Here is a 12,500-nt window from a genome sequence, read left to right as displayed (position 1 = left end):
TCTGATTTCAAAGAAAAATACCTAATTAATCTTTACTAGCTTTAACTATTACTACAAGAAATCACAGTGCTAGAAACTTACATGTGAGCATAAGCAGAGTGCTGGTAAGTTGGATATCAAGATCAAAATGCTTTCTGGTCTCTTGTGAGAAATAGTATTTAAACATTACTAACAAACATCTCTCTAAAGCCCTCCCAAAATTACATCACTTTTGAAACTTTGGTTTTCCCAGTATTCATATTGCATCATCTTGACACCTACTCTGAGTTCCCAGGCTAAAAGAAACTCAATTTACATTATTTTGCAAGCGAACACCTGCACATGAGAATACAACACTAAAAGGCATTTCACATATACACTCTAGCAATTAGTCCTTAGTTAACACAATAGACAGAAAGTCTTCAGCCAGCCTGACCGGAACCAACTTTAAAGATCAAAGAATGTCATAAAATTATTTCAAAAGACAAATTTGAAAGGCTTGACTTAGTTCTTCTTTACAGCAAGGGGGCAATGTTGTAACAATCCTGAAGTTCACATTTAACAGTGTTTTTCTTTCATTTCAAAACACAAGCCTGTATTTTACATTTATTATCAAGAAAACATGCCTGTATTTTACATTTATTTACAAATGCCAGAATTAGATATCAAATTCTATTTGACTAGGCTGGCAGCCTTCGCCCATCTCTCCCCAATCGTCACAAGTGATATAAAACGTTTGTAACTGGGAGTGTGTCAGTACAGTTTGTGATGTAATTATGCATCTAGGATTGTCTCATGTGGTTTGCTTTCATTTATATAAATCTGATTGCTTATGTCATAAGGGATGGTTTAATAATGATGTTTCTTGTTTAAAAAAGGGGCAGGAATTGAATAATTTATGTAATGTTACTTAGGTTATATGACATATAGCAATGTATGTGAAGTATAATGTTTGTAAACATCAAATTATTAATACAGTTTGATTACTTTTATATAATTGCATATTTGTCTATGTCATGACTGATAAGTCAATAAAGGTGTTTAAAAAATAGTTCTTAGTTAGGAACCCCTAGGTAAAGGGAGTGCAGTAACTGACCCATGAGACAACTAAGGTGTGCACAAATGCAGCAAGGTCCTCATCTGATAGAAAGTACTTGATCTGGACCATAATTCTTAGATGATAGTACAAAAACATGTCCCTCCAAGAATTGTGTCCCTCCAAGAATTGTTCGGACAAAGTCCGACTGCACCATGGCGCACCAAGAGTACCAGACTCCTACTAAAACAAACAGACATGTCCCTCCAAGAATTGTTTGGACAATGTCAGTCTCTGCACCATGGCTCACCAAGAGTGCCCAACTCCTATTAAAACAAAGAGATAAAACATGGGATACCTGGCATCAAAACAAATCTAATGCTAATAGGCAAAGATTTTTTGAATTAAGAAATAAAGTGAAGAAAAAAAAAAAAGTAGAACAGTTAAAAAAAAAAATGAATATACAAACCAAGTACAAAACCAGCCCTCAACAATTCTGGACTACAATAAATATTATCCAACAGGGCAAATCCAGTACCCCAGCTCCAAATATTAATCCTTCTGCAAATAATATTGCAACACAGTTCAATGAATGCTTTACCAATTCCATTTTGAAACTATCAACAAATTCTGCCGTTGCAACCCTCCCACACTTAACCTCCACAAACAACCACAACTATTTCTCCTTCCAACCAGTATAAACCACTACAGTCCACAGATACCTGTCCAAACTAAAACTCACTACACTGACCACTGATAAACTCCCAGCAGAATATCTCCAGATTGCAGCCAAACCTATCTCCTACTCCATCTCTATACTAATAAATAAGCCAGTCTACAAGCAAAAAGTCCCAATCCCCTGGAAAATCTCTTATACAATACCTCGGACCAAATGGGGAAGCTTGACTGAATTTTCAAACTACCAGCCCAACAGCCATCCTATCCCCACTCTCAGAAATACTAGAGAAATGCATTCCCTCCCAAATATTAAACATTCCTCCTCTCTCACAATCTTCTAGCCAAAACTCAACATGGTTTTTGACCTGGCCATAGCACCACCACTGATCTTATGAGTTTTATCAATCATGTTAATCAACAAAGAAACGCATGTAATCCAGTATCAACCATGTTTTTGCATCTCTCAAAAGCATTTGATACAGTCTCTCATAGCAAATTACTGTCTGCCCTTTCAGAACTGAAACTAAATACCTCTGCACTCCTATGGTTCAAAGATTATCTTTCTAACAGACAACAGGCAGTTAAATGGCAAGACAACTTATCTCCTCTTCCCCCAGTCACCTTAGGAGTGCCTCAAGGTTACATTCTCAGTCCTCTGCTATTCACAGTATTCACAAATAACCTCCACAAATCCACTCTTCATGCAAACTTAGTCCAGTATGTCAACGATTCTACTCTAATCTGCTCCATATCCTCTGGAGCTTCTACAGAAAACAACCCCGGAATCATTTTCTGCAGTTGAAACCAGGTTAACTGATTCCCAATACTCAACCCCCAAAAAACCCAGCTTATTAAAGCTATAAATCTCATTCCCCCTTTCACTATCATTCCCTCTGACAACACCCGCATCACACCAAACTACTAGGAGTTATCATCGATCAAAACATGAAATCTGACAAGCACATAGCTCAAACCATAACGAAAGTACACACAAAAAAAACTAGGCACACTCTACAGATGTAAAAACTAACTTCCAATAATAGAAATACCACAGTAATAACCCACTCTCCACATTACTTTATGCTTCTCCCATCCTAGTCAACCCAAACAAAGTCTACATTATCACAAGACAGCTAAACTTGCTACTGACTCTTCCTACAGATCTCACCATTGTCTAGCCCTTTATAAACTGTCCTGAATGGAACTACCTGACTTACTTTACCTAAATCAACTTACCTTGGCACATTAAATTCTTTATTGCCCCAACAAACCCCCCAGCAGCCCTATATGGCCTAATCAATCAGTACACTAACAGCCGTCAGCTAAGATCTACCAATAAAGCCCTGATCAAAGTATCCAAAAGTAGATATAGCTCAACGGAGGCTCTGTACACATGTACTGTTACAAAAATGTGGAACTCCCTTCCACCAGAAATTAGGACCAATAAAAACAATCCCAAATTTAAAATCCCATCTCACCAGGTCCTGGATCTGTAAATGCTCTGACCCAGGATAACTCCTATAAGACCACTCCTGCCAAATTAGGTTACCAAGGATAACTCCCATGAGACAACTGTATGCATTCTATTCTCCACATTTCTATCAAAAGTGGCCTCTGAACCTTCAATTTACCATTGTTGTAGAATTATGCAGCAAGTCTTTCAACTTAACAATGCTGTCTTAAGCATTGGTAACAATCTCCTGTAATTTGGAAATCTTCAACAATGCTATCTAGTTTTCCTTCTAGATTGCTATACCACTTACTTCCCTGACTGATATGCTGAACCTGGCTGTTGTATTATAGTAAGGATCATTTGTTAGCCAGATTGTACAGAAAATCCTGTGTCTTGTTTTGAAATTTGTAGTAGAACGACTCATGTACCTACATTTTGTAATCTGTGTTATAAAAGGTGTCATTTTTTTAGCCTGTTTATACTGAACACCTCTCTTGTTTTTTCATTTTGTAGTAGACAGTGTGTCATGTATTTGACTTATTGTCAGGAACTTTTCTCCCCGGGCCTCCTTTGAAAATGAGCAAATCCTGCCCAGTCTGACCACCCCAGTACATAAATGTAAAATAAAATAAAATAAATTACAAAAAAATAACTACAAATGACACCTGGTCTTAAAGTATCACTTTGACATGGACGCTAACAACAGCAAGAGCTTGCTCCAGCAAATAATGCCAGGGTTCAAGATGGAAACAGACCAAGTTTTTCAATATGATGTATACTGCTATGTCCAGTGTTAAATCTCAAGAAATTATTACACACCCATGGCTGAATACGCTCCAGGCCATTGGCAAGAGAAGGTGAGGTGCAACGGTGCAACTGAGTATCATATGCACAGCTGTGATATTGAAGATCCCTCTCTCAAACAAGATCTCCAAATGGGATTAGATACATGAAAAACAGCAAAGAACCTAGAATTAGCTCTGCAGAACATTACATAGAAGAAATTAGGAAGCTAGGGCCACACTGCCAGAAGCTACCATGTATGTTTGCCCCATAAGGTAGGACCATACCACTTTGAGATAGTAAGAGAAATTACTGAAGACACTCCAAAAGGATGTCATCATGATCAATTGTGCTAAAAGGTAAACAACAGTCAAAAAGCAGAATTTTAGACGTGTTGATCTTTTGCGATCAGGATTTCACTCATTACCTCAGTTAGGGTAGTCTCAGTACAACGTCTAATGTGAAATTCAGACAGGAGTGGACTGATCACTCTTGTGCTCCTTTACAGTGGTGTCAAGCTGTGCATACACAATCTCCTCAATAACCTTCCTGAGATAAGTTAGGGCAGTAACCGTCACGATCATCGAGATCAAGAGTAGACCTCTTTCAGCTTAGGATCATTAAGGTCTCCTTTAGAAATGATAGAATAAAAATGAAAATAATTATCTTTATTCAGTACTGAAGAAAGAAGCCGCTACCAAAGCTGTAGGCATTAATGCTAAAGTAATACCACCAAACTTTATTTCTGCTCTAACTGCAGCTGGAACAGCAGATCTTCTATGGGTTAGGCATTTATATACCAAAGTTAGCCTCTGTTATCTGTCAGTGTCTCTAGTATGGTAGCGTTTTCATCATCTGCCATAAACACGGCAATGGTCTATTCAGAAAAAAGATGCCCACTGAATCAGCCCATCCACCCAGTTATCAGACAGAAATTAATAAAGTAATGAAAAATGAAGTCAATAAATAAACATGCGAGGCTGTGTACATCAGAACAGAACACAACAAAACTGAAACATCAGAAATTAAAGTTAGCATACTGTCCATTTTAAAGTACATTTTACAGATTACAGGCTATTTTTTCTTTCTGTTACTTAAATAACGCTTTTTGGACATTGTATAACTGTATGGAAAAACAACGTCCACATCAAAGAAGTATATTTCTGTGGCTTCCAATACATCACCAAAGTCACTTCACTGACGATCAGTTGGACACACCCACAATGCTGAAGCCAAGTCAGTTGTGTGTAACATCATATTTGGGATGTCATAAAGCTACTAGTTTCAAAGAAAAGATCCTTCAACTTCCTATTTTAAATAGCTGTAACACCGTGGGGAAGAAACAAAGTACTTCCTCTAGAAAAAATTAAAATGTTTTGCTTTACCAAAATTTTCAATCAACGTTTGTGCACTGTTACAGACAACACAGAATCAGTTTACTCTTTTATCTTCCTAATTTTAATATACTCATTTCAAGGTTGCATAATCTTCATGCAAGCAGGCATCACATATAAGATAACCCTACCACTGTTAACCCACCCTACTACTGTTAACCCACTACATGCAGATACTGGCAGCCCTCAGACAACTGTTCACAATTCACCATCTGCCTAACATGGCAAGTACCAATAAAACATATGAATTATCTTAAACACTGGTTCATTCACAGTAAGCCTTTCCTCCTCAATGGCAGATAAATATACCAGTCTCTTAGACCTCTCATTACTTTAGGTTTTCATCATAAAAAAGTACTCAACAGAATAAGCACTAACATTTTAAAAAACACTCCATCTGTTGACATCACTTCTGCTTTAAACAGCTGTTTAAAACACCTGACATTACTATGTTCCCTGCAAGAAACAAACGTAACTGTTTGCAGCTTGAAAACATCATCAAGTAAGCATACAAAAACTGCAGAAGCATTATCTTCAAGAAACAGTGGCTAAAGAGGGCAAACGTCCTGTAAAACTGCAAGCTGTACATCCACAGGATTCCGGATTTTTTAAAAACAGCGACATCAGATAGTTACAATTACTTCTTGGCTTTGCAGATATTAGTGTCAATATTGCTGCACATTTGGTGTGGCCCATTAACGTGACAATCCTGATGAATATTCCAACAACAGTAAAGCAAAAGCAGTGTGTCAAAAAGATGGCTCAACCAAGACTGTCAGAAAACATAAAAAAAATCCTGAGCAAGTAAATGACCCCAAACGACTGTGCTACATGACCGAGAACTTCATTGGCAGCTATAATTAAATGCCACGGTACCTCCAGGTATGAACGACAACAGCACTATTGTCCCCCTTCTAAAAAAAGTGCTCTTACTCTATAAATAACATACATTCTCTTATATATATGTGTTTTTTGAGTCAGAATTGTTTTTATGTTTTATATTCATTCACAGGACGTACCATTTTCATGCTTGTTTTACTTTACTTAGAATTGTTACATGTTTTTCATGCTTTCTACCTTTAAGTGCCTCCATACTTAATTATTATAATTAGTAACAGACTGTTAAGGATTCAGTTACTAATAGCATTTGTTCTGATGAAGTCTCTTACAGCTTGAGACGAAAGTGATTAATCTTTCGTATGTTTTATGTTAATAAACAGCTTTACTTGCCTTCAGATTTTGCATTTTTGTACTATTGGGATTTGTATTGGATGCAGCACAGTCGTGGGGGGACAGTTACTTGCTCATAATGGCCGATATTCCAACAACAGTTATATATTGACAATATGGCAAAAGACCTGCAATGTATTTCATCAGAGGGATGCTGCTATGGAGACCCTTCAGATTTCCAGAGGCATTCTGTTGAGCAACAGACCCTCAAAATGTATCACAACTTACTACTGTCTTCACTCAAGTCAAAGATGTGGATAAAAACATGCAGAGTCTTTGTTTTCAAAGATATTCATGTGAAGAGACCACTGTTAAAGAGAATTAAAACATCTACCTAGATCACATTTTTGATTAAGGACAGTGGAAAAAAGGTTGCTATGTGTTCCTATTTCTGTATAACAGCACACATTTGAGTAGATGTGTCTTTAGAAAAGAAAACCATGAAAAAAATTATGTTCTGATGCATGAGATGAAAACAAAGTTACTAAAATTCCCAGAAAATCTTCAAAATCATAAAATGTCAATAAGCAAGAACACTGCCACCAAACCTTTACTTTTATTAATTTATTAAATTTGGAAGGCAAAGTAAAATAAGACTAATGGGGATGCCTAAAAGTATGAATTGTCCTGTAGTTTAAGGCATCTGAAAATGTGGTAACTCAAATACAACAAGGAAGGTTAAAATGTTATTAGAAATAAAACTAGTTTGTTAGTTTATAGTCAGCAGACAAATGATTGGGAAGAACTACTTAAGCAATTCTCCAAAACTGTTTCTTTTTCTTTTAAAAAGCCTTTTAAAACTGACATAAATTAGTTGTATGAATAGAACACCTCTGTTACATTACACTCAATCTCTTTTGGAACTTTAATGGACATAACTGCAGAGAATTAGACTTTTACGCAACATGAAAACATTAATGACACACCTTTGCCAAGAATATGTAATATCTCTGCTGCAGCAGTTCCCTGCAGATGTGTTAGGGATAAACATTCAAGAACTGCAGTAGTGATTTATTCTGTAGGTCTGAGTAAAAATGCAGCACAGAGTCCATCCTTACTAAAAAAATAACACCTGCCTAACTTCTATCAGTTTCACAAAATGCTTTACAAACTGCAATCAGAAATGTCAAAAGCACGTACAGTATTGCCAAACAGGTTTCATGTACAAGCAGCCCTCTCTTCTTCCCATGCATGCACGTGTACAACTATTTTAATGGCACACATATCAGTATATGGAACAGATTACATACTCTGCCTAAAAATGGCTATCAATAAAACGGTATAACAGGCCTACAAAATGAGAGGGAGAGATTAGCAATAAAACTAACAATAATGATAAACATATCTGGACAACGTCCAGAAGTGGCAGTTCACTTAATATAAGCCTTAAGGGGATCTCAGTTTATCCCACACAAGAGCATCACCCACCAAACCATGGCAGCAGCGTGTATTGTTTGGTCAATAAACATAACTAAGCCAACAAATGTCACACTAAGTATGAATGAAACTTTAAATGTTCGGTAATACATCTCCGGTATATTCAAGTCATACAGTCTGCAACGTCTATAAATATTTGTATATAAATAATAAAAATCACAATATATTTTTACAGTTAATCCATGGAGGGGGTATACTTGCTTTTGGTTTCCCGCAAACAAAATCATTTCATGCGGTTACACAGCTAGACAACACCCATGGGGAAACTTATACAGTACAAAAACAAATGCAGCCTCAAAAAGATGCACATCTATTTGTAAGATGGGCCTTAAATCACAACACAGCAAAACGATTGTATTGGCAGCCGAACATGAACACTTTACACAGTGCCAACAAACCTACAGATCAATGAAGTGGTTAATAGACATGAATTTACAGTATTTCACCCTGCTCAGCAAAATGCATCCTCTACCAACCTCGTTATGTCATTTGTGTATGACAATTTGCAGGAAACCCACCCTAAAGAAAATGTGTGTGTATACACACACATACATACACACACACACACACATTCACTGTGAGAAAAAATTATCGCGGCCCAATATTACTGATGCAAGACAGGAAGACGAACTGGCGCAGAGACAATGAAAATAACATTAAATCACATCACCCCATCTCCTCCCCTACATGTCACCATCCTTCTCTATGTGTCACGATCACACAACTAGGGAGACAAGCCCGTTTCAGCTTACCAGAGGCTGCATCTCTGAGTGGACCACAGTTGGCACCTGGAACCTATCAATTTCTTCCATCATTTTGGCAAAGTAATTGTGGGTTTCCTTTTTGGTCTCTCCCGTTATTAAATATACTGCTAAGCTACACAACCAAGGATGCCGCTGTTGTTTTCTGCTTCATCTCCTCCAGCAGACCAGCCAGGGTAGTGACTCAACAACTCAACTTCCGGGTCCGGGGCTTCAAGCAGTTTTAATATTCATGAGAATTTGCAGCACCCCATGACATCTCCACCTATTTAATCTCAACCGATTTCATCCCTCTCTACTTGAAACCATAATTGAATATTAATATTAGTTACTGTGTTCAATTTTAATATTAACAATCCTGAGAAAAAGAATGACGTCATTTTAAGACGATGACTTTAGAATAGTATTTAAAAAGACCAGATAATTACACTTATCAAGTTTATTTCAACACTTTTTTAGACAGAAACGGTCACCACCATTAACGTAAATTATTTGAAACTGCCATAGTGTTACACAAACACACACCGCGTCTTGCTTCAGTAAAACTTGAGTTGAGGGACGAGTATTGTTGCTAGAACAGTTGTCATTCCGCTCTTCAGAAAAACCACCCACTGGTTGCCTAGGTGATAGGTACAACAAGTCAAGTTATCTTAACTCTGTCCTGCATTATCTATTAATCGAAATATGTTGTCTTCGTTATTTACAGATAATCTAATATGTACCATTTGCAATGTAAAGTGATTCTTTCAAATTATTAGTTGCCTAACATTTAACGGTTTTAACGTTGCTTAGGTAACCTGCGCGCTGCTTATTCCTGCCGCGGCTGCTAAAAGCTACAGTTGGGAAGATTTAAGAGCGGATATTTTTTAGTCAAACACAAACACGATGCCACAGAAAACGCAGGTTCTGAAACCCAAACAGGTAAACAAAACTTTTGTTGAGATCGTAGCTGTCGGACCAGTAACCTTTTTCTTTTTTGTTAACTTTCAGTGGTATTCTTACTTAATTGAGAACCTAGTTATGTATGCGTTTTTTTAGAGTATACTCCTGTTATTCCCATGTGAAGAGTGCTCCTACCTACTACTATCCAAACTCCCAGCGCAAGAAGTCTGGATTAGCCTTAAATAGTGAGGGGGACAACAACAAAGCCCCCAAAATAGGGACAGACTTTAAACATTGTTCTCATAAACTTAAAAAAGTTGCTAGAAAAACACAATCCGTTAAGTATGCATTTTCTGAACGATGTGAAGTCTGAAACTCAATTGTTAATCAAGATTTCATTTCTTAAATCTTAAGTGATTTGCCAGAAAAACACAAATTTTAAGAAGGAGAAACCAAAAAACATAAAGCTAAAATCTGGACATTCTGCAAAAATCTGTGACAGTTGGGAGGTATGCGAGAAAGAAAGAATACAAAACAATGGCGTCCCTCTCAACCAGCCTTGATTTAGGCTGAATAATTTTGCTCTAAATGTTGACTTTGGCAGGAAGAAGTGGGAAGAAGAAGATGTGTTTAATTCATATTTTTGGAGGTCATAGTGTCGTATTCTGTTAGCTTTTTAATTTTCAGTACTAAAACAAGTGTCCCTGGGTCTGGCCCTGTTGTCCAAATTATTTTTGTATTTGTCTCTGATTTTGGATCTAAGGTTGAGTGCAATATGCTTAAAAAATAGGTGAAATAAGTAGCACAGCTTGAGCCCACCAACAAAACAGCCGTGTCTTCATCTTGTTAGTTTTTATTTTATTTTACACTTTGACTTTTGACTTCTATACTGTCACTACCTGAAATGTAGGTATTTATTTTGAACATTGTGCATTTCTAATGAATACCATTTTTTTTCAGATGAAGGCAGTGTACTACCCCACCCCCTAAATTAGGGGAAGAATGGTGGTGGCAGGACAGGACCTCAGACTTGTAAATTTGACGCCTGTTAAATATTGTCATAAACTGTAATTATGACTTTGTTGTTGTTGATGTATAAATTCCCCACATTTTAATTCAGTGCCTTGAAAAATCAAGAATACACAGTTTAGTGACTCAATGTGCTTAAAATATTATTTGCAGGCATAAAAAGCCGAAAGAAGAAGAAGAAGAATAGTATGTATCTTTGCTCAACTCATTTAGTCCTAAACAGCAGGAAGTTAATTAACAGCTTTGCTTCCCTAGGTCTTCTAATCCATGAAACCTCTTACTTCCTTAGAGCCTTTCTCCAAATTCCTCTACTGAAAACTCACGTTATTAGATTTAAGTATGATAGCTCTTTGGTAGAGAACAGACTATACACTGACATATGTCTGTAGATGCCGATTTTATGTTGCAGATTTATGAAAGAAAATCTGTATTTTGTTTGCCAAAAATGCCAGTGTTATGGTCAAACAAAGAGATATGTCTCTGCAAGTGTGTAAGATAGAGCCAAGATAACAGTGACATAATTGTTCACCTGTTCAAGAGCTTTTCAGTGATATATATGTAAGAGGAGATAGCATGCTGCTGATTTATAATATTGCTGCAGCTATGCAAATTATGCATGTAATATGTTCACAATATTTCAAAACAATATTAATCTACAAAACTATTTGTGATAGTTAGCAAGTATTAGTGGTAATATTGTGTGCCTTAATGTCTTGTGAAGACTGCACCATTTGTTCACCTGTAGGGTGCACAACTTTTATAAAATTAATGCTTAATGAAGTGGTGAAAATATAGCTAACAACCATAGGTGTGTTACCAAAAGAGTATTTGTACCTCAAAATGTCTTCACATTACCCGCCATGTTTTAATGACATATTTTTTGTAAAACCCACCGTTTGAAACCACCACCACCAAACAAAACTGTATTATAATCTATCTTTGCATTATTAATGTAAACATGGAAATATCTCAATACTTTATATAACGTTTTTTCCAAACACTTCTTAATAACTCCAGCTCTGCATATCCTATGCTGACTATTTCACTGGCATGCTTATCAGCAAATCATGTTGGTTTGTAGATGCCACCTTGCTGCATTAAATCTATGTATGTACCTTTACAAGGACATTGAAAAGAGTGACAAGTGTGACGATGTAAGGTATTGCCAGCTATGTCAGGAGAAGTAGGGCAATGGATGTGCAACATATGCTGACACAGCTAGCTGAAATTTTGTAAGAATTATATGTCATTTGTATAGCAAACTAATTTGTAAAGATGCCTGTGTTGAAAATGTTAATTGTAAAGCTGCTTGTGTTAAAAATGTACCAACAGTGTGCCCTGCTGGACAGAAAAAGAAATATATATGCATTATTGTAATTGTTTAAATGTATGTGTTTTAACAGAGGATACTGGAAGACAAGAGGATAATCTGAACCCACCTAGCTGTGAAATTAGTGTGAACTTAAATTACCTGGCTTAGGTCATAAAGACTGTATCTTATAGTTCTCAATGCAGCCAGAGACAAAAAGTTTGTACTAGGAAGCTTTCTGCATTGTCTTTGGGGTGAACTAATTGCTATTCTGGAAGGGTGGAGGTTTGAAATTATTTTATGACTTCCAGAAGCTGCAATAGATCTGAACAAAACTCTATGTGTGTGTATTACTGACACATATGTGCTAAATCCTGGCAGTTTCTAGCATTGGGGGTAGCATGGTAACCCGAAGTTAGATGACCAGATGTATCTGATGTCATTGTGCAATCTAGGACAAAAATGATTCTGAAAATGAAGTCTCGTTGCAGTCTGCTTTTGGAACCTGACAGAGAAGGACCCCTCGTCT

General features: G+C 36.8%; 2 protein-coding genes across 2 annotated transcripts in view; one reads left to right on the top strand and one right to left on the bottom strand.

Moving 5' to 3' along the window:
• Nucleotides 1-8,947, bottom strand: part of FAM219A (family with sequence similarity 219 member A) — a 1,804,825-nt gene extending 1,795,878 nt beyond the window's left edge. The window contains exon 1 of the mRNA XM_044077846.1: nucleotides 8,743-8,947. Within this exon, the coding sequence (XP_043933781.1) occupies nucleotides 8,743-8,805 (63 nt within the window). The 5' untranslated portion in view covers nucleotides 8,806-8,947. The remainder of the gene's footprint in view (nucleotides 1-8,742) is intronic.
• A 412-nt stretch (nucleotides 8,948-9,359) lies between these two features.
• The window catches only part of DNAI1 (dynein axonemal intermediate chain 1), a 2,249,827-nt gene continuing 2,246,686 nt past the window's right edge, over nucleotides 9,360-12,500 (top strand). Inside the window, exon 1 of the mRNA XM_044077834.1 lies at nucleotides 9,360-9,672. Within this exon, the coding sequence (XP_043933769.1) occupies nucleotides 9,637-9,672 (36 nt within the window). The 5' untranslated portion in view covers nucleotides 9,360-9,636. The remainder of the gene's footprint in view (nucleotides 9,673-12,500) is intronic.

This window comes from Protopterus annectens, chromosome 1.part1, assembly GCF_019279795.1.
Source record: "Protopterus annectens isolate FY-2018-M chromosome 1.part1, PAN1.0, whole genome shotgun sequence".
Taxonomy (NCBI): Eukaryota; Metazoa; Chordata; order Ceratodontiformes; family Protopteridae; genus Protopterus; species Protopterus annectens.
The sequence above is the reverse complement of the archived record's forward strand: the minus strand, read 5'-3'. Positions and strand labels throughout refer to the sequence as shown.